Source organism: Mustela nigripes, chromosome 13 (assembly GCF_022355385.1).
Source record: "Mustela nigripes isolate SB6536 chromosome 13, MUSNIG.SB6536, whole genome shotgun sequence".
Classification (NCBI taxonomy): Eukaryota; Metazoa; Chordata; class Mammalia; order Carnivora; family Mustelidae; genus Mustela; species Mustela nigripes.
Window position 1 is genome coordinate 85,492,599 of NC_081569.1, and position 23,533 is coordinate 85,516,131.

Consider the following 23,533-nt stretch of genomic DNA (forward strand, 5'->3'; position numbering starts at 1 on the left):
TTTTTTGTAGCTGAGTAATAGTCCATTGTGTGTGTGTGTGTGTGTGTGTGTGTGTGTGTGTGTGTATATATATATGCATCTTCCTTCCCATTCATCTATCAGTGGACATGGGTTGCTTCCATATCTTGGGTTTTATAAATAATGTTGCAGTAAACATAAGAGTGAAATTAGAAGTGTTTTATAATATGAAATATCTTAGAATATTGTGATGTTTTGTACAAATTATTATGTCATTATAGTGCACAATATACAATATAGAATGAGTTCTAAATAATTTTTCTTTCAGTTCCCATGTGTAATTTTTGAATGCCAACAAAATATGCACATGTATGTATATACGTATATGTGTATGGGTATATATAGGTATACATACATGTATATAGATGGTCCAAATTAATCAAAATCATCTCTTTAATATATCTAGAAATGAGCCACATGGTGCATCTGTGGATTGAGAGTGGTAATGGTAATGGTGGCATGGAACCAGTGTTTGTTGAGAATCTACTTATTTGGCCAAGAGCTTTCATATATTATCTCACTTAATTTTTCCCTAACAACCATAAATAGAGGTATCATATACATTTTATGCACCTGCTCTGAGATTAAAATAACTTAAAAATACACAAAAGCAGGTGACCTAACTTTAGTATGTTGACACTTTGGATCTGAATCAAAGCCCACATTCTTCCTAACACACAATGTTGCTTTCTCTAGGCTGTTATGAGTATCCTTCCTGGAAGAAAATTGCATACAATTATCAGGGAGGATTAAAACTCATTATTATATAGTATATCATGGGCAGAAGTTTCTTTCAAAATAGAAACTTCTATTTGATGAATTAATACATACATAGGCGCAGAATGAGTAGAGCTACAGAAAGCCACATAGTATTAATGATACTACCTTAAAAAAAAAAAAAACAACCTATGAAAATTGTGCTGGAAAGTACAGGTTCTTCTAAAAGCTATGTTCATTACAAGAATTTATTAACCTTATCTAACTGTTGATTAAAAGCTTTTGATTTTATGCAAGTGGATATCCAGTTAGTTTAGCACAGTTTTCCATAGAGTTTGTTTATCTAGTCATCTGTGGATAGAAATTTTTGTTTCTAGTTTGGGGCTAGTATAAATAAAGACACTGTGAATATCTGTGTGTCTTTGTATGGACATATGCTTTAATTTGTCTTGGATCAATACCTGTGAGTTAAATAGCTGAGTCTTTCAGTAGGTGCGTGTTTAACTTTTTGAGAAGCCGACCAACTGTGATTGCACCATCCTGTATTCCCATGGGCAGTGAATGAGGATTTCATTTGCTCTCCCTTCTTCCCAGCAGCTTTAATCATGCTTTCATTCTAGCCTTTGTAATAGGTATGTGGTAGTTATCTCGTAGTTTTAATTTACATTTCTCTAATGACTGAAGATGTTGAGCACCTTTTCTTGTGCTTATTTATCATCAATATGTCTGCTTTGATAAAGTGTCTAAGGCTTTTGCCCATTTTTAATTGGGTTTTTTTGTTGTTGTTGTTTTCTTATTACTGAGGTTTGAGAGTTTTAAAAATTATGACTGGATGCAAGTCTTTTATCTGATATATGCTTTGCAATTATCTTTTTCTTTCTGTGACTTGTTTAACTTTCTTATCCATGTTTTTTGAAGAGTGGAGATTTTTAATTGAGTTAGATTAAAGTCCAGTTTATCAATTTTTAAAAATGGGCTATGCTTTGGTACTATGGTCAAGAAAGCTTTACCTACCTAAATTCATGGTTCTCTCCCAGACTGTTTATAGTTTTAGGCTTTGTATTCGTCTTGTGGAATGAAAGGTTATTTTACCTTTAAAAATTAATAAAAATTACTAAAATAACAAACTAAGAAAAGCAAAGCCATTATAATCCCATTCAAGGCCATATGCTACCTTCTTGTTTCAGCTCTTATCCTGTAAATTAGTGGGTTTTTTAAAGCTTATTTAGTGTTAGAATTACTTCATTTTTGTGCCTTTTACTGGTGATTTCCCAGTTTCAAACAGCCCCCAAGTGTAGTGCTGAAATCCTGTCTAGTGTTCCCTGTGTACAAGAAGGCTATGACGTTGAGTTATGGAGAAAACATGTAATAGGTAAGTTTTGTTCAGGAATGAGTTATACAGTGCTCTTGGCTTTGGATTCAATGTTATTAAATCAATAGTATATGTTAAACAAGTATCTTTAAACAGAAACACATGTAAAACAGGGTTATGTATTAGTTGGCTGATTTTTGTTTTGTCATTTGTCCTAATTTTGGTGCTTGTTTGCATGCCTGGCATTTGGATACCATGATGAATTTTAACATTTTGGAAGCTATTTTGTATTCTTATAAAATATTTTTGAGCTTTCTTATCAGTTGTACTTATGTTTTTTGGAAACAGGTTTCTCCTTTTGGGTCTTGTTTTAAAGATATGCTAGATGTTACCAGAGCAGTGTTTAGGGTTAATTAATCCCCACTACTGAGGCAAGACCCTTCTGAGTACTCTATGCAGTACCTCATGAATCTTGTAATTTTCTGATCTGGCTGGTGGGAATAACATACTTTATATCTGGTTTTGTGGCACCCAGGGCACTGTTGCCTCTAATCCTCTTAGGTTTCTCTTTCCCCTGTATGGAGTAGTTTACTTACACACGTGCACACATGTTCAGCTGACTTTTTGAGGAAGACGTCTCCAAAATTTTCTTTCTTTGCCACTGTTTTTCTTCTAATAGTCTCTTGTGAATTTCAACTGCTTTGGTTTCCCCATATTATATCTCTACCCTCCAAAATTGTGGAATCAGTTGGGCTTGTCCTCGATTCTTCTTTTCCTGTGTCATTTTCTGGAATTTCTTTCAGGGTATTAAGCAGGGCCAATCATAGGCTCAACTCATTTGTTTCCTCATGTCACTCACTGTTCTTTGTTTCCTTACAGTCTTGAAAGCTGTCATTCTATATATTTTGTCCATTTTTAAAAATTGTTTTGGGACACCTGGGTAGCTCAGTTGGTTAAGAGTCTGCCTTCAGCTCAGGTCGTAATCCCAGGGTCCTGGGATCAAGCCCCTGCATTGGGTTCCTGCTCATTGTGGAGTCTTCTTTTCTCTCTCTCTCTGTCCTTATCCCCAAGTGTGTGCACACGCTCTCTTTTTCTCTCTCTTTCTCAAATAAATAGGTAAAATCTTTTTTAAAAATTGATTTAAGTGGAAGGACAAATCCAGATCCTATTACTTCATCTTTTTTTTTTCAACTTTTATTATTTTATTTTATTTTTTCAGTGTTCCAAAATTCATTGTTTACGCACCATACCCAGTGCTCCATGCACTACGTGCCCTTCTCGATACCCACCACCAGGCACACCCATTCCCTTCCCCCCCTCCCCTCCAAAACTCTCTTTGTTTCTCAGAGTCCACAGTCTGTCATGGTTCGTTTCCCCCTCCGATTTCCCCCAATTCACTTTTCCTTTTTTTCTCCTAATTTCCTCCATGCTATTCCTTATGTTCCACAAGTAAGTGAAACCATGTGATAATTGACTTTCTCTGCTTGGCTTATTTCACTCCGCATAATCTCCTCTAGTCTAGGATGGCATATATATATATGATCTCCCAGAGCTCTCACCCTTTCTCACTGTGCTTCAGACACCCTGGCCTTACTGCTGTTCGTCTAATACTTTTAGGGCCTTTGTATTACTTTTTATTCTGCTTATTAGTTTACTTTCAAATACACACACACACACACACACACATGCATGTATTGAAATGTCATTTATTTAAAAAGCCCTTTTCTGGCCACCTTTCTAAATTAGTTTATTCTTTTCCCACCTTCCAAATTACTCTTTTTTTCTCTGACACACCCTCATTTTCCTTCAAAACTTTAACTTCTGTCTATCTTCCTGTTTAATTTTGGCTCTGCTCTTTCTCTACTGTCAGTCTCTCTATAATAGAATGTATACATCTCCAGGAAGGTAAGGACTTTTTAGAATGTGGTAGTCCTACTGCTTTAAACTGGATAGGTGACTGACACAGGAATTTCATAAATATTTGATGAAAGAATAAATTAATGGATGAGTAAAAAAATGAATGAATATATCTCTCTTCCCTTAGGCTCACTTTCTTGGAAATGGTTTTGACTTTAGCTTTGCTGTTACATGTTCCATCTTATCTTCTACTATGGAAAATATATAGTTGACTTTCTCTCAGGGTTTCTTTTCTACCAGTTATAATTTAAATAATAGAAGAATAACTCTTGATTAGCTATGCATAATCTATGACAAATGTTAGCAAGAACATTTCAAACATCTTCCCTATTTTTGTGGTTTGACAGTGTAAATAGAGTTTGGTTCAGTGACCTAGGTATTTGAACCCCTTTTTGTCTAATGTTGCAGTGATACTTTAAAAGTTATGTTTTAGGATTTCAGGTAGAAATTATGCATGAGCAATGACAATTTCAGATAACATCAAATCTCCCTATATAGAGCTGTACAAATTTAGATGAGGTCATTTGTATTACCATCTATATAAACGATGCTCCTGGAGATGCTCAGTGCTAAAGAGGTCAGCTCTGCCCATTTCCTTTTCCTTGGTCCCATTTTCTTTCCTTTCCTTTCACTATGCTGTGGACATAACTACTGTCCTGAAGTTGATGATTATCATTGCCATATTTATTTTAGTATTTTCACTAATTGACCATAATGATAGGTAGAGTTGTTTTGCCTTGTACCTTGCAATTTTTGCCATAATTTTATTGTTGAAATATGTCCATTTGTCCATAGTTAATTAGTTTTAAATGTTGTATTCCATTTTGAATGTTTAGTAATTTATTTATTCTTGCTCCTGTTATTGGACATTTGAGCTACTTCTCAGTTTTCGCTATAATATAATGCTGCAATAAACATTTTATATACGTTTCCTTGTGCACATGTACAAGAATTTCTCTAGGCCTCATACAAAAGAGGAGATTTGCCAGGTTATAGACAAATCTTTAACTGTAATAAATATTGCCAAATGGCCCTTCAAATGGCTGTAGAAATATATATACCTATCTGCAGTGTATGCGTGAGTTTCTTTATTTCATGAGCTAATAGTATTTGTTATTATTTGGCCTTTTAATTTGTGTTTTTATGGGTATGAAATGTATCTCAATTTTGTAGTAGCTTTTAAAAATGTTTTTCCAAATATTAATTGAAACTAATTTAATTTAGTAAAATAAAAATTGTATTTGCTTTTTATTTTTACTGAAAGTATGCATTTTTAAATTTTCTCTAATTAATTATGGATTATATATTTTGGTAGCTCTGGTTGAAGAAGTGTATTTTGCACAGAAGGAACGTGATGAAGCTATTATGTCTCGACTGCGGTTAGCCAATGAGGAGAGAGATGAAGCAATTGCTCGAGCCAAACATATGGAAATGTCTCTGAAAGTGTAAGTATACATTTAAAACTATATGTGACTTTTGGAACATTTATAAGTGCATGCGTTATGTGGTGTTTACATATTAAGAAAAGTTATTGGTTGCTGCATACATGGGTAAATTCCACATTCTCACAATCATGCTGTAGTAGTTTGCATGTCAGGATAACAGTTTAAAAAAAGAGGGGAGTTCAGGGGAATACACAGCACTCTGTACAATGACTCTACTTCTTCATAGCCTACTCTTGATATCTTTACTCTACTTTCCTTAGCGATGCCTCTTTTCTTCCCTCTCTTATTATCACTTTCTTGATTTATTTAAACTATGTGGGTTCTACCATTGCTCTCTGCATAATATGCTCATTCCTATTTGTTACTACTTTTTACTTTTATTAGGTGTATCATAAACTCTAATGATACTTGAAATAGTGTAGAGCCCGAGAATCTACATTTTTACCAAGCAACCTAGGTGATTCTGACTTAGGTAAATAATGGACCACACTTAGATAAATAATGCTCTAGAAATTCTCAATTTTTAGTATGGCTTCAAGCAGTTGGGAAATCTTGTTAAAATGTTCGTTCTTATTTCGTAAGTATGGTGTGGAGCTTAAGATTCTCTTTTTCTTCAAGCTCCCTGATAATGTAAATGATGCTAGTCGAAGGAGTCAGATTTAGGTCAAGACTCAAGAGCATCTAGAAATATACTACTTGTAAGATAGGTACAATATAGGGGCGCCTGGGTGGCTCAGTGGGTTAAGCTGCTGCCTTCGGCTCAGGTCATGATCTCAGGGTCCTGGGATCGAGTCCCACATCGGGCTCTCTGCTCAGCAGGGAGCCTGCTTCCCTTCCTCTCTCTCTGCCTGCCTCTCCGTCTACTTGTGATTTCTCTCTGTCAAATAAATAAATAAAAATCTTTAAAAAAAAATAAAAAGATAGGTACAGTATAGTAATGTAATATTTTATGATGATCCATCAATATATTTATTGAGTGTTTGCTCTGCCCAACATTGTTCTAGGCTCTTTGGGGGATTATAGTAAAGTACTAATTAAAACATTGCTCATTAGGGAGACAAAAAGTCATTAAATAATTAACATGACAGTGTTCAAGTTGTGATTAGGTAATGTGGTTTGTTTTTTGTTTAGATTAATGGCTTCTTTTTTTTTTTTTTTTGAAGACTGATACTCATTATAAAGCATTAAACTCATCGAATAATAGAAACAAAGAAAGCAAAAAAATTTACGTGAATTCTCCAGTACCTACTACCAAATAACTATCTTTATCAATAGAGAAACATTATTCCAAACATTTTTTTTGCTTATATAGTTAAATACTATTATCTACCAGAATGGATGGTTGGTGGTTGAATGGATGTAGACATAGAACTAATTTGATAAAAATCATATAATTTTCTACATGCTGTTTTATTTGAGAGGCAATATCATGTAGAGGTTAACAGCACAGAATCCAGATCCAAACATCTGTATTTGAATCTTGACTTTGTTGCTTCCTAGCTGTGTAGCTGTGGACAAATTACTCAGAGTCCCTGGGACTCAATTTTTTGCCTACAAAATGGGTAAATAGTGCCTGCTTTGTATAAGTTATGAGGACTAAATGATTTAATAAATATTGAAAAGTACCTGGTTCATAGCTGGTGCTGTGTGTTAACTTGAATTTGGGAGTAATAATTGAAGTGAAACTAAGAAATTTTTGAACTTCATGCAAAGTTTTCTTATAGTAAACTGTATTAATTCCCCAAAGATCCTTCAGAATTTAAGAAAAGAGACTGAAAAACAGTAAGGTGTTAGAATCATTAGTTCTTTTCAGTTTTCTGAATCATGCAGTGTTTCAGTTAAACAGTATCATATAACTTTCACCTATGAAATAACCTTTAAACTCCTTTTTTTCTTATAAGTTTTAGTTTTAAAATCTTTGTAGAAATTATATTGGGTTCTATAGCCAAAATATCACCCTGATGTTTATTTTGATTTTGTATTTAAAATGGTTGAATGGTTATTATCTGCAACTTTTTTTATACATGAAATTTTATACCTGATTTCTTTTTTTTTTTTTTGAAGATTTTATTTATTTATTTGACAGACAGAAATCACAAGTAGGCAGAGAGGCAGGTAGAGAGAGAGGAGGAAGCAGGCTCCCTGCTGAGCAGAGAGCCCTGTGTGGGGCTCTATCCTAGGACCCTGAGATCATGACCCGAGCCGAAGGCAGAGGCTTTAACCCACTGAGCCATGTAGGCGCCCCTATACCTGATTTCTTTATTCTGGGAAATCCCTGGATAACTGAATTTCATTTTCAGTTTTTTGAGGAAAGGCTAATAAATACTTTATTCTCAGATTTAGCATGCTTCAAACTGGCTTTGTGTTATTCCTATATTCAAGTTGGTTATGAATAAAGTTATTGAGTTAAGTATTTTGTTCAAAACATTGTAAAAATGGGGGCGCCTGGGTGGCTCAGTGGGTTAAGCCGCTGCCTTCGGCTCAGGTCATGATCTCGGGGTCCTGGGATCGAGTCCCGCATCGGGCTCTCTGCTCAGCAGGGAGCCTGCTTCCTCCTCTCTCTCTGCCTGCCTCTCTGCCTACTTGTAATCTCTGTCTGTCCAATAAATAAATAAAATCTTTAAAAAAATATTTTAAAAATGTTACCTTATTTTTTGAGATTGAGTTTGGCTAAAAAGAAGTCAGGTCACAGGTTTTTTTCCCTTATCGGGACTTGTTTTGGTTTTTGGTGTTTGATTATTTTCTGCCTGGATACCTGAAGGATTCTTTGTTTTTGAAGTAGAAGAACTTAATCATGGTATTCGTTTTGCTTTGTCTTTCATAACATATTTGGAACCCACAGCATGCCTCTTCTAGGGCTATATGCTTCTTTTAGTTATGGAAATTTTAGATTTGTGAAGTTTGTATTCTATTTGTTAGGTTGTTTTAGAGACTCTAGTTATTTGTATATTGGGGCACTTTTGTCTTTATATATTATCTGTTCAATAATTATTTGAATCCCTCTCTTTTCCTCTGCATTTACTGTGATCATCTCTAGCCTTTTCTTTATACTAGTAATTCCAATTGTCACTATTCCTGTCCCTATTTTTTCTAGTTCATTTATTAAATTTTTATATATTCATTTGTTTATGGTTCTCAGCACATTCCCTTAAGTTTTCAACATCCCATTTCATTCACTTTTTTGTTTGGCATCTTCTCTTGGAACTTTCCTTTCTTGAATTCATGTTCTTATTATGTTCTTCTAAGATACCAACCGCTGATTGGAAATTTTTCTTCTTTCCTTTGGTTTATATTATTTTTTATATTTATCATATGTTTGTAGTGTATTCATAATTTCCATGTCACTTCTCTTCATCTTGCTCATAATGTAAATTGTCAAGAACTTTTCTTTGTTCTGATATAGTGCAAGTGAGATTTCCTCGATAAACGTTTCATATTATTTGAAACCAATTTACCTTCTCCTCAGAGCTACAGTTTCTTGGCAAGGCATTGCTTTTGGTCACCTTTCTGTACAGTCCTTGTGGCAATGGGCTGGGTTGGAGGATGTGTGGAGAGCATGGGAAACTCTCCCTTAGGCTATATACCCCTTTTGTTGCAAGTTCTGCACTGCCTGAGAGGTTTTGTGAGGTGTCTTGGAGTGGACCACGGGCTCACTCTACCTGTTCTTGTGTATATCTAGGTTCTGTGGAGTATTACTTTAGGGCTTTTATTTGTTCCACTGGTGTAGTGGAAAATGGTCCACTCTGATGCTTCTTCCTTCTTTGTAAAGAGTCTTCTGTAATACAGGATTCTTCTGTTCAGGAAGGATTTTACTTTTCTCTGGGCAATCTATGCATATTCAACTCATTGGTCTCTCAGGTTATTTCTAAGCTGTGCGGTATTAGTGAAAAATTCTCAGGATTTGGTGAACTCATTGTCTTTTCTCCATACCTGTTTTTAGGTATAAAAGAGGAGGTTTGGTGAACTTGGCCCAAATCATCATTTCTCTATCCTACTTTTAAGAATTACCATGTGATGTCTTACTTCCTTTACTGTTTGACTAATTTTTTACCTTCTGTTCATGTGGCAGATTTCTGTGTTCAGATTTCACTCCACAGTCTTTACTTAGACTTCCTTTTTTTCCCCCAATAAACTTTTATTTTAGAATACTTTTAGATTTACAGAAAATTTGCAAAGATAGTACAGGGGAGTTTCCATACAACCTCTCTCCAGTTTTCCTTTTTGTTAATGGCTTACATTATCATGGTTACATATGTCACAGGGGAGAAAGCACAGTGGTACATAATTAGTAACTAAGCTCTACACTTTCTTTAGATTTCACTAATTTTTCTCATGTCCTTTTTATGTTCTAAGATCCCATCCAGGATCCCATATTAACTTGGTGGCTATGTCTCCTTTGCCTAGTCTAGTCATATTTTCTCAGATTTCCCTCGTTTTGGATGACTTGGACAGTTTTCAGGATTATTAGTCAGGCATTTGATGGAATATTATTCAATTTGGGTTTTTAGGAATTTTTTTCACGTGGTTAGACTGAGGTATGGGTTTTGGGGAGACCAAGAGTACAGGACTAAAGTGCCATTCTCATCATATTATTTCAACATTATGCTATCAACATGATTTAACATCAGTGATGTTAATCTTGGTCACCTAGCCAAGGTAGTGCTTGCCATGTTTCTCCATGTTACTTACCAACATTCCCCTTTCATATTCTTTGAAATATGAAAGATTTCATATTACTTAATTGCAGATTACTTAAGTGCAGCCCGTACTCCGAGGTGGGGATAAAGGGTGTGGATTGAGATGTTAATTGAGCTCTACTTCCCTCACGGAAAATATCTACACAAATTATTTATAATTCTTCAGTACAAGAGATTTGTCTCTTCTCCTTCATTTATTTATTTTTTTGTTTGTTTGTATTAGTATAGACTTCATGGGTACTCATTTAATACTTTGGATTATAATCTAATACTGTGTTGTTTATTTTGTCGCTTGAAGTATTGCAGCTTGACCATTGGAAGCTCTTCTGGTTGACCTCCATATCCCTTTGACACATTCTCCATCCTTTTGATTTTTAAACACTTACTTCTCTGGCACCACAGAATGCCCCTGGGGTCATGTCTTATAGGGATGTGTAGGGATGTATAGGGATGTACCTTATCCATAAACTCAGCCATTCCTCAAAAGGCTGTGATTCCTTTTATTGGAAAATGGTATTAGAAACCAAGATTGGGATGCTAGGTGTGCTCATTGTTACTTGGTGTGACTACTTTTAGTCCCAATCAGTGGAAAGAGCTACAAAATTTATATATATGTATACTAATTGATATACATGCACATATATGAAATATTTATCTATGTATCTATCTGGATCTTTATTAAGCTAAATTTGAGTTTATACTTATTTCTCTGACTAATCCAGTGCTACATAGTTCATTTTGGCTTTCTCCTTTTTCTTATGCATAATTTCCTCCAACAATAAGAAACCTGGTTTCCATCTCCACCATCCATCATTTCCTTATTTCTTCGACCCCAATATACGTTATAACTCTTTCAGAATCATTAACGTATACCCCCATGAGAAACAACTTCTCTTACTAGAGTACACTGTTCATATATAGTTCCTTTTGTCTTTAATCTTACAGTTTCCAAAGTACCACTTTCCAAAGTTACTTAGAATGGCTCTTCTTTTTTCCTTCCAATCCTTCAGTGAAGTTATGTAATATAGTTTGTAATAAACTCAGGCACTTTTTCATAGTCTTCATACTATCCTACGATCCTCTCACCTCCTGGTGATTCTTTTCTTTTTTCTAATTTTTGATGATTTGAATAAAGTTGCTATAAGTATTTGCATACAGGTTTTGTGTGGACATATGCTTTCAAATCAGTTGGCTAAACCTAGTAACATAATTTCTGGGGCCTCTATTTAATCTATGTTAACTTTAGAAGAGACTGCCACAATATCTTCCAGAGTAGCTATACTACACTATTTTGTGTTCCCATCAACAGTGAATGCTTTTGTTCTCTTAACGATGTGTTTAGCAGAACCTAAGTTTTAAATATTGACGAAATTCAGTTTATTGATTTTTTTTCTTTTATGTATTGTACTTTTGTATTGAATCTAAAACTCATTGCTATATATAAGGTTATACAGGCTTTTTGAAATCCTTCTATAGCTTATAAGTTTCATGTTTTACATTTAGATCTGTGATTTATTTTGAGTTAATTTTTGTGTAAGGTAGATGGTACTTGTTTTTCGTATATGGACATTCATTTATTCCAGTACCATTTGTTGGAAAGGCCATCATTTCTCTATTACGTTTCCTTGCACCTTTTTCAAACTCAGTTGACTATATTTGTATGGATTAATTTCTGGACTTTATTTTCTCTTCCATTGATCTGTGCATCTGTTCCTTTGCCAATACTAATGGTATTGATTATTGAATCTTTATAGTGTCTGAAATCGGATAATGTTGAGCCATCTAATTTTGCTCTTTTATTACAGAATTGTTTTGGCTATTCTAGTACCTTTACTTTTCCATATGCCTTTTATTTTTTTATTTTTTTTTAGATTTATTTATTTATTTATTTGACAGAGAGAGAAAGAGAGAGAGAGATCACAAGTATGCAGAGAGGCAGGCAGAGAGAGAGAGAGAGAGAGAGAAGAAGCAGTCTCCCTGCCAAGCAGAGAGCCCGGATGCAGAACTCGATCCCAGGACCCGGAGACCATGACCTGAGCCAAAGGCAGAGGCTTAACCCACTGAGCCACCCAGGCGTCCCTCCATATGCCTTTTAAAATCAGTTTATTTATATCTACAAAAACACTTGCTGGGGTCAAATGTTTTTATTTATTTACTTTTTAAAGATTTTATTTATTTGACAGAGCACAAGCAGGGGAAGTGGCAGGCAGAGAGAAGGATCATGATCTGAGCCAAAGACAGATGCTTTACTGACTGAGCCACCCAGGAGCCTGGGGCCAAATGTTTTTAAACTTAACTTTAAAAAGTAGACACCTTTTTTATTTCAGTACTTTCAGTATTTCAGTACTTTCATTATATCTTTACGACTCTTCTTTGGGAATTTGGAAATTTGGAAGTACTATTACATTCAGTTTATCACCTGCTGCACAGTGCTGTATTTACATGTAATTCATGACTATGAATCTTGTTACCTCGGTTGATTACCAATTTTTTAAAAGATTTTATTTATTAATTTGAGAGAGGGAGGGAGAGAAAGCATGAGAGGGAGAGAGGAGCAGGGGCAAAGGGAGAAGCGGACTCCCTGTTCAGCTTCTATCCCAGGACTCTGGGATCATGACCTGAGCTGAAGGCAGATGGTTAACTGACTGAGCCACTCAGGCACCCCCATTACCAATTTTATTCATGAAATTTGCTTCTAAATAGATTTTGTTTCTTTCAGAAATCAAAATCACATCCCAAAGATAACAAATCAGCTTTTTATACAATGTCAACTCCTCAAGGGGATGATGTTTATACTTTATAGGTGAAAAAACTTTGAGTGGTTGACCACTTGCCCAAGGAGTCAAAGTCAATTACACATTGTAGGACTTATCTATCTCAGACTTGCATAGGTGACTCAAACTTACCAAATGGAAATATTAATTCATTTTTAAAAACCTTATTTTGCCTTGATCCCTTGTCCCAACCATCTGCCCACGTACCCAAATCAAAACTTTTTCCTTAGAGCCTCTACTGATTTAGTCTCTTAGTTTTATTCATTCTCTCTTTAATCGATGGCTCAATTTAATTTGAATCTCTCTTTCTATTTTTCTATTTTTTTAACCTTCAATTGTCTACTTTAATTTGTGCATACATTTGTTTCCAGTTTTTATTATAATATGTTAAAATTAAGGTTCCCCAAGGCAGACCCTTTATCATTTGTTCTTTGTAGCATTTGTATTAAGGGAGAAGTGGGAAAGGGAGAAAAGAAAAACACTCAATCCCAAGCCTTTTCTTTTAGTTTATTTAATCCATTCAATAAATATTTATTGAGGGGCACCTTGGTGGCTCAGTGGGTTAAAGCCTCTGTCTTCGGCTTAGGTCATGATCCCAGGGTCCTAGAATCGAGCCCCACATCGGGCTTTCATGCTTAGCAGGGAGCCTGCTTCCCCCTTTCTCTGCCTGCCTCTCTGCCTACTTGTGATCTCTGTCTGTCAAATAAATAAAATCTTTTTAAAAAAAATTATTGACTGTGTACTGTCAGGTTACTCAGAATGCAGCATTATGATCCTAGTATACTTGAGAAGACAGACATTAAAGAAATAACTGCATAAATTCTTAAAATAATATTAATTGATGTGAATAATTAATGTTTCTTTGGAACATGTTGTAGTCCACTCCTACAGTTTTATAGTCTAGGGGTGCGGATTGGGGAGATCAGGAAAAATACATAGGAGGGAAGAACAACAGCTTGTTATGTCTGCATATGTCAGCATAGTTGTTGTTTTTTTTTAAAGATTTTATTTATTTATTTGACAGACAGAGACCACAAGTAGACAGAGAGGCAGGCAGAGAGAGAGGAGGAAGCAGGCTCCCTGCTGAGCAGAGAGCCTGACGTGGGGCTTGATCCCACTGGGATCATGACCTGAGCCGAAGGCAGAGGCTTTAACCCACTGAGCCACCCAGGCGCCCCTGTCAGCATAGTTTTAAATGTCACTGTGGAAGCTCCGTTCTACTCAGTTGGCATCTGTAGGTTCTGAACTTTTAGTAGTGCATTTTAGGTGAATTCCTTAAGGTAGAACCAATTGAGCTTTGCTTGACTGAAAAGCATATTTGGAGGCACTAGGTTATAAGTTGAAATAATACACATTATTTCCTGTCTCTTTTTGTCTTAATTCCTTATTTCTTGCTTCCTATAATCTTCAAGTTCTTTCTGTCATTTTCTTTTCATCTTTGCCAGTTCTGATCTACTTCTGTCTTTTTGTGATGTCTGTTTTTTCTTATATTCTGCCATGTCTGCCTTCCCCTACCCCTTGAATCTTCAGTGCTTTTTTTCTTTTCACTTTTAGCCAAAGCTAGGAAAAAAGTAAAAAGGATTCAAGTTAAAATGACTAAAATTTACTTACTAATACAGATACATTTGTGTATGTATATTCCGGCTTTTGAGGTCATGTGATACTCAGTGTCTTCAGTTTTTCTTTTTAACATATTAAGGTGATACTGTGTAAAAATGAAAGAGAATAAAAATAAACAATTCAGAGTTTTTTGATTAGGGTGATCACTAGTTCCTTTTATCATTTGAGGTCAAAGTTTAACTTCTTCCCATTGAACAAGGTGAATGACTATAGGTTCAGAAAGGAAAGACACGATATCGACTGATCTAGGGATAAATCAAGAAATGTGACATTTCATGCATGGGTCTTTTCACTTAGCGTGCAGGGGTGTCAGTCAGAATATGCAAGGTATAGGAAATCAATTGAAACTTGAGCCCATGGACATTTACTTCAGCAAAATTCTTACTCATTATCATGACTATATCTGGTTAGACTGTTAAAGGCATAATTTAGTTTCCAAAAGGATGATATTCTTTTGTATAATTGCAAATTTCCATTTAATGATATATAATTTATAGCTTGTTAGCTGTATTACATATAACATCAACTATTACTTTAAGTCTTTATTAAGCCAGTTACACATGCTGTTAATAAACCTTAAACCTCCAACAAGTCATTTTATATAGAAAATAGAAAACCTGGTAAACTGTTTCAAATTATCTTCTTTTTTCTAAAAGTAGGATTTTGTCTAATTTTTATGTTTTCTTAAGTAATATAGTAGGTGATGTACTAGTAAGACTGAATTTTATTTTCTAAAATCCAAATTTTTAGGTGATTAGTCTTTAACTGGGTATTGAGTGATCCAACTCAGAAAAATATGTCACAGTTGGCACTTAAACAGTGTTTTAACATCAAAGATCTCGTCCCATTTTCCAGTGCTCTATATCAGGGATGTGCAAAGTAAAGACCTGTGGTGGACATCCATCCTTCCTGTTGTTTTTGTGAATAAAGTTTTATGGTAGCACAGCCACACCTGTTCATTTACATATTATCTTTGGATGCTTTTGTACTACAAAGGCAGCATTTAGTAGCTGCAACAGAGAACATACAGCAAAGTCTAAAATATTATATGACTGTTTACAGAAAGTTTGCAAATAATCTGGTTGAGACTAAATTGTGATGCAGTTAATCTTTGATATCCATGACAAGTACTTCCTGAAGCTTTTAAAGAAATACAAATAGAAAAATATAAATATTAGCCTTTTCTCTTCCCAGACTCATGTTTATATTGAAAGTTACTTGTTTGTATGAATTTTTCGTATCTCAGATTAACCATTTGCTCATTTTCATTAAAGTTTTGGTTTTCTCTTAATGACCATTTATCACTGTACTTACAGGGATAACCATAGAGCAAAATTGAGATCAATTTTAAAGTTTAGGGGTGCCTGGGTGGCTCAGTTGTTTAAGCGTCTGCTCTCTGGGGATGGAGTCCCACAATGGGCTTCCTGCTCAGCAGGAGCCTGCTTCTCCCTCTTCAGCTTCCCCCGCCCTGGTTTGTGCTCACTCTCTTTCAAATAAATAAGTAAAATTTTTGTTGTTGTTTTGTTTTGTTTTTAAATTTTATTTTATTTTTTCAGTGTTCCAAGATTTATTGTTTATGCACCACACCCAGTGCTCCATGCAATACATGCCCTCCTTAATACCCACCACCAAGCCTTCCCAACCCCCCGAGCCCCATCCCCTCCAAAACCCTGTTTCTCAGAATCCACAGTCTCTCATGGTTCGTCTCCCCCTCTAATTTCTCCCAACTCACTTCTCCTCTCCTTCACCCAAAGTCCTCTGTGTTATTCAAAATAGTAAAATCTTTAAGAAAGTTATGAAGAATAGTAAAGCAAAACTGAGATCTAAATAAATGCTAAATGATTGGCTTAAACCTCATGCCCTGCATGTCAAACCTGGCACACCTACTAAAACATGTTCAAATTCACTCATCAGCAAAATGATAAATCACTATACATTATGTACTTCTAAGGGCAATCATATACATTATTTATATCTGCAATGCTAAATTTATGTGGAAAGGATTTAATATAACCTTTGACAAGAAAATTTTATTTTTTAAAAAATTGTATTTGTTAGCAGAGAAGTTTGTTAGTAGACTAAATACAACTATCTTAACTAATATAACTCTCTTAACCATACCCTCTTGAAAGATAATAATTTAAAACATTCAGACTCATTCGTCTCTCCTTAAAGTAATAATTCTTCACCTTGCAATGCCTAAAGAAACCTTACAGGTTATCACATAGAAATTGCATACACTCTTTGTTGTGTTGATTATTTTGAATGTACAAATTAGGTATCCTTCCTATACTGTTATTTTCTTCCTAATCATATATGAAGTTGTTTGGAACAAAAGAAGGAGATTTATAATCTTGAGATCTAAACTTTTTTTTTTGCAAGCATTTCCAGTAATCTGTTAATCTGAATGTTTACTTTCATGTATCTTTTCATTTTAAATTATTGAATTTAATAAGTTAATTATGACATTTATAAGAATTTAAATTGAGTCTTCTTTGGAAACTGCTGTAATTAGCTCTTAGTCTGTAATTAGCTCTTAGTCTGATTTCATCTAAAAAGAACAACATTAAGGTAAATACTTTTCACTACATATGACTTCCTTAAAAATGATGTTTAAGTACTATTGATGTTTTTCAAATACTTTTACGCGAGCATCCCTAAGTGTAAGAATTTTGTTATCTTGTGCTTTTCACTGTTTTTTAATTGATTAAAAATTATTATCTACAGAGTTTTTGTAGAACGAGCTTTTATGAAGCAGAAATTTGAAAACTGTTGATTTATTTTGGAAGAAATGTGAATCTAAGTGGACATTACTAGTTTGAGATATATTAAGTATATGTAATTCAAAATTGCCATGTCATACTGTAAATTTAGACCACTTAAGAATGTGTAGAAATAGTTTTTGATGGGGCACCTGGGTGGCTCAAGTTGGTTAAGCGTTTGCCTTCAGCTCGGGCCATGATCCCAGAGTCCTGGGATCAAGCGCCAGCATTGGGCTCCCTGCCCAGTGGGAAGCCTGCTTCTCCCTCTCCCTCTGCCACTTCCTCTGCTTGTGCTCTTTCTCACTTTGTCTCTAAAATAAATTAATTCTTTAAAAAATAGTTTTTTATGTATATTTATTTTTTTCCTATTAAAAATGCAGTCTTCTAAATTTCTCTTCATGAATATAGCAATTTCATTGAACTATAGTTTGGAACAGCTTTGTAATAAATTTGTTGCTTCTCTATATCTTTTCCAAGTAACCTTTTTTTATGGTGGTAAATATTAAATCATAGGAGCCCAGAAATTGGGGATATGAGAAAACAGGAACTTATATATCTAAACATTTTAGTACAATTTAAAAATAATGGAGCTATTTCTAAAATCGACATCATTTTATTAATATCCATTACAGATTTTCATTTAACTTACCCAATTTAATGATTGCCTAAATTACATTATTGGCATTTTCTAAGATACTCATTTAGAGCTTCTTTCTTTATTGTTCCTGCATTCACCAACATCAAAAAACATTTCAGTAAGCACAATGACTCTTCTAAGACAAAATGCATTTATGAGAGGAATGAATTTACTTCCTTAGGCTTTAGATTGAATAATTCTAAGTATGTATTGAAAGAGAAAAATAACATTAGTCATCTAAAAACATGTGCTCTAGTTTTGGTCAGCCTTTCTATACAGTGTATTTGTTTTAACAAATAGCAGCAGGAGATTTTCAGTTCAAATTTAGTGGTCATTATTTGTCTTTGCTTTTGAGGGAACATAGTTAAACTTTGCAATAAAAATACTTGCCTTGTTTTATTTGTGATAAAGTCAAAAAAACCAGAGGAAATACAGTTTTTGGTAAGAATTGAAAGTCCAGGAATAAATATAATGATGAGAAGTAGTGCTTCTATCACTAGGGAACTTTCCTCATCTAAGCACATATGAACAATTGATCCTTGTAGTCATATATAGCAGTAAACATTAATAACTTAACAGTCTGAAGTCAGTGCAGAAGATATGGAGCATTATTGAAAGATGGAGTCGAGCAGGTGGCACTTTAATATGTTCAGTGTCATGGTTGACTCTAAAGACTAGTCGAATGAAATTACTTGAGGTTCTAAAGATTTAAAAAGCGAACTCATTTTGCTGCACTAAGGAAATGCTACTGATCAGGCTTTCTGTGTCCCTTTTTTCTAGGCTAGAAAATATTAACCCTGAAGAAAATGACATGGTAAGCCATTCTCTGAGGAGATTTCTTGATGTCAGTCTTATATCTTAGAGGCTTAAGTTCAATTGAGTGGGTTTCAAGAACTAAGATGTGGGAAAAAGAAGAATTGACACACTAATAATGTACATCTTTGCTGCAATATGAAAATTCAATAACTTCACTCAGTCAATTTACAATTCACATGTGCCTATTAATTAAAACCCTATATTAAATAAAATATATTAAAACTTCATGTCTGACTAACATATAATGGTGTTGGTAGACATTACAGGAATTACTGAACAGAATAAACAATGCAGACACAGGAATAGCTATTCAGGAGAATGGAGCTGTAATTGTGGATAGAATCTACAAGACCAAGGAATGTAAAAAGAGAATAACTGCAGAAGAAATGAACGCAGTGATAGAAGAGCGGGATGCTGCTTTGTCTCAGGTAACTGTAAAAGCATTTTCGCCTGTTTCTTTACCGTTAAAAAAATGACTTTTCCCCACATGGTCTTAATTCAAACGGTTTTCAGCATATGATTAATACCACGATGATTAGATACATTAAAATAGTCACAAATTTTGTTAGACCATTCTTCAAATACATGCATCCTCGTTTCTTAATAAAACTGTTAGGTTGTTATAGAAATTTAGTTATATTTAAAAAACGAATTTAGTTATGTTCTTTAAAGTAATCACTTTTATATGAAACTCCTTACTTGAGTCGCAGTTTTGTGAGGGCTGAGATTATGTCTTTATTACTGTTTTATTCCCAGTGCCTAATGCAGTGCCTTTTAGTAAACACTGATAAATGAGTCAAATTATTAGTGTATTCTTTTCTGAACACGACTTACACCGTCCTGCTCTACCTGAAACCTGATTACCTCCCTGAGGATACTGCTTCTACTTACAGTCCTCTCAAGTAGTGATTGTATTCCCTCCCGCAGCAGTTACACCAGTGGGCTTACAGGATTGTTCCACATTAGTGTTTCTACATCACTGTTCCTTTTCCCTCTCTAAACACCTCTAGTTTTGAAGCTCGTGCACCCGATTGTACCGCCCAGTAGGCCCTCCCATTACAGTCCTGTGCACACTTCTTTCTGTGCTGCTTCTCTCACTTCTTGAACATCTTAGGGCGTATTTCCTGGTCTCTTTCTTCAGCCTACTCTTGTGGTTTTGAATTATGAAAAACAATTCTTGGTGATTTAAATATCTATACAGATGATTCTTTCACTATTCTGGCCTCTTCATCTTCTTGCATTTCTCTCCTCTCATGATCCTGTGTTCTGCTCTGCTTCTGCCATCTGCCCTACGGTCATATCCTGTTTCTGACCAGCACTTGCTGTCTTTCCAGTCCACTTAACTCCAGAACTCTGACTAGCAAATTCAGCTCCACTGGCACCCATTTCTGTTGATTTTGCCGCTTGTTTTTCTATTCTCTCAAACCTCTCCTGTTCCCACTTCCCTTTTTAACTAGCTTGGATTCCAGGGCTCACCTAATTACCACCAATTTGCATTTAATATAACCTCAGTTCTCTTGGCCCCTTGTCCTACTCACCAAGCAAAACCTCAACCTTATAAATTTAACTTCTGCCTGTTCAACACCTTCACAGCTTTATATAGAGAGGAGTATCACACAGATTTGCCAGCTAACCCTTAAATTCATGATTACTGCCTTCAGGTAGGCCCTTGATGTTGCCCACCATTTTTCTGGCCTTTTGTTAGTCCATTCAACTCTCCCCTGTAAAGGACTCTTTTATCTCCCTTTTTGCTCCTTAGATATCCAACCTCTCCTCTCCAGTATAAAAAGTAACTTCTGCTTTTTCTGACCACTTTAATCTGCCAGCCTACCTGCATTTGTACCCATATACTCTGCCTTTTGTATTTTATTTCTTACTTTGTACGTGCCCTTGTTTAAGGGAAACGTATTTCTGTATTAGTTCCCGTCTTTTCTTGCTTGCTTAAGGTTATCACCTAATCAATTGCCCCTTTTCTCTCCTACTTCATAAACTTTTTACTATTAATTCATTTTCATCACTCTCTAAGATGCTTTACTGTCTCCCATGTAGAATGGATAGAAGTTTTGATAAGTCTTGGTCTACTTGTGGCTCAACCTGGTCCTTTTGGTAAGGCTTCCCAAACAGAGCTGATACTCAATACCACCCTATTCCTGGCAAAGCTTGTACTCCAGTGTTTATGTCCTCAACATTGTAAGACTGTAGAAAACTCCATTATGCTTTTCAAAGGGTTTTGGGCTTAGCTTTTTAATTTCAACCCCTGTACAGGTTTGGGATTTATCAAATGATCTGAGATAGATACAAGTCTCAAACCTCCAATTGTGTCAATTCCACCCTGCAAAACCACCTAAATCTTCGATGATTTTTCTGTCCTGTGACATGAGCCCTGTGTGCAAAGCCTGGCTTCCCAGGCCCTTGCCCAGGCCCAGAATCTTTAAAACTAAGGGGGGAAAGAATACTTCCAGATCTGCAAACCACCCTCTTCAGAATCTTGGCCACTCCACTCATTGTCACAGCCACCTCCGTCTGACGTCTTTAAACTGGATTTTTAAATTTAATCAGGCTTTTGTTGTTTTTGGCTGGAGCACTGTTTTGCCACAAATGATTTCATCCTATCTGGATGTGGAGAACTGACATTTATTTTCAGGTTAGATTTGGAAAAAGTCTTTAAGCTTCTAAAATGAGCAACTTCTTTTACCATTTTGTATCCTACCAACAGTATGCAATCTTGAGTCATTCAGTGTATTGTTGAAGAGATAGCCAAACTGGTTTTTAGTGCTTGGAGGCAATTACAGTGTGAACTCAAACATTTGATTTTTTTTTAATCACTTATTTTCTTAGGTTAACTAAAAATGAATACATAGAACATAATTAAATATTGACTGCTACCCTTTCCTTCTTTCTCTATCCTTTGCCTGCTGCCTTTCAGGATACACCAAGAAATCAACATTTGGCAATATTTACCAACATGTCTTTATTTATAAATAGATATTATCCATCATTGCAGTATATTTATTATTTATCTATTTATCTATTGCATGTCGTTATTATGTTTTATGAAGCAGTTTATTTTAATTAACTTAATTTGCATAGTTTTTAAGCTTTCTGGCCTCAATAGTATTTATCCTAATTTTTATGTCATAATCATTCCAAAATTGAACTTTTGAATTACTGACTTATAGTTTAAATGGGAACTTTTTTCTTAATTTTTAAAAAATTAACCTTTTATTTTGGCACAGTTTTAGATTTGCAGAAATGTCTCAAAGGTAGTGTACTGTGGAGTCCCCCTATACCTTTGACCCAGTTTTGGTTTGCCCTGCTTTTGCCATTGCTCCCGACTGTGGTAAGTTTGTCAGAATGAATAAACCCACATTGGTAGATTGCCACGAACTCCAGACATTATTCAGATTTTATCAGTTTTCCATTAAAGTCCTGTTAAAGATTCAGTCCAAGATACCACATTGCATTTAATTACCAGGTCTCTCCAGTCTCCTCTAGTCTGTAACAGCTTAGGACTCCTTTTTTTAAAACGTTTTTTCCTTTAAGACCTTGACGGTTTTGAGGGTATTAGCCAGATATTCTGTGGAATGTCTCTGAATTCGGATTTATCTGATGATTTTCTTACGATTTGGCTGAGATTTTGAGTTTTGGAAAAGAATTCCATAGGGATTTGACCGTAATTTTAGAGCTGCTATTTGGCATCAAATGTTTTCTAATTACAATCATCTTCTGTGTCCTGCTAGGGTTTCCTTAGTCCCATTCTATGTAGCTACTAAAAATTTTCAGATTCAGTGAGAATTTCTTGATTTTTGTATATAAAAATCTAATTTACTTTGTTTTTCAAATCAAGTTAAAATCATTTATTTACTTGAACTGGCCTTGTTAAAATCTTATCTTTTTCTGATAAATCTTAATACTCTTATTTATTCAAATTCTTCTCCCATATCTTTTCTATCACAAGCTGAGAACTGAGTGCCTTAAAATCTTTTATAGGATAAATTAAAATTGTAATTTGTATTTGTTTGATTAAAGAATTATCTTACCAACCAATCTTTAATTTTTTCTTCATCATTTTTTGGCCCATTAGTGCTCATATAGTTTATTTAAATAGCAGAAATACATGTTATAATGGGATAAAGCTAGAAACTTCCATTTCTTCACTAACTTTTCTGGGATCTTAAGTTTCATAGAACTCTAGAAGCTATCTAGTTAAACTACCCAGTATTGAGGAATCTTATCTCTGACTGATTTTTTATTTAGCTAAATATTCATTTCCTCTTCATGTCTTGCTTTTGGTACTCATATTAGCCTCAGAACATTTGACTGATAAGTTATATTGCATCAACTATATTCAAATATCTACATGAGCAATAATGTCCTAATTCTGGCACATACAGCTAGAGGCACAGTTGAGTCCAGGCTGGACATCAATAAGCAGCAGAATAGAACTGGCCAGGATTGGCAACTCATGAGCTTTGAGGCCTGACCTTATTATAAGCTAGAGTAAATCAAATAATCATTTGTATTAGTTTGGCTTCTCCAGGAAAACAGAACCCCCCCCCAAAAAAAAAATACACACACACACACATACATATACATATACATACATATACATATGTGTATATATATATACACATACATATATATATAAACAGATTTCTATAAAGAGTTGGTTTGTGCGATTATAGAGACAGAGGAGCTCGACATCTTTGGTCCGTAAGCTAGATACCCAGGAGAACCAATGATTAATACCAGTCTGAGTCCAAAGGCCTGAGAAATCAGGAGAACTGAAGATGTAAGTTTTAGTCCAAGTCTGAGTTT

General features: G+C 34.9%; 1 protein-coding gene across 4 annotated transcripts in view; it reads left to right on the forward strand.

The window, feature by feature from the left end:
- Positions 1-23,533, forward strand: part of MIPOL1 (mirror-image polydactyly 1) — a 324,048-nt gene that overhangs the window by 88,810 nt on the left and 211,705 nt on the right. For all 4 annotated transcript variants that reach the window (XM_059371253.1, XM_059371256.1, XM_059371255.1 and 1 more), the window contains exons 7-9: positions 5,280-5,409; positions 18,680-18,713; positions 18,973-19,143. In XM_059371253.1, the coding sequence (XP_059227236.1) occupies positions 5,280-5,409; positions 18,680-18,713; positions 18,973-19,143 (335 nt within the window). The remainder of the gene's footprint in view (positions 1-5,279; positions 5,410-18,679; positions 18,714-18,972; positions 19,144-23,533) is intronic.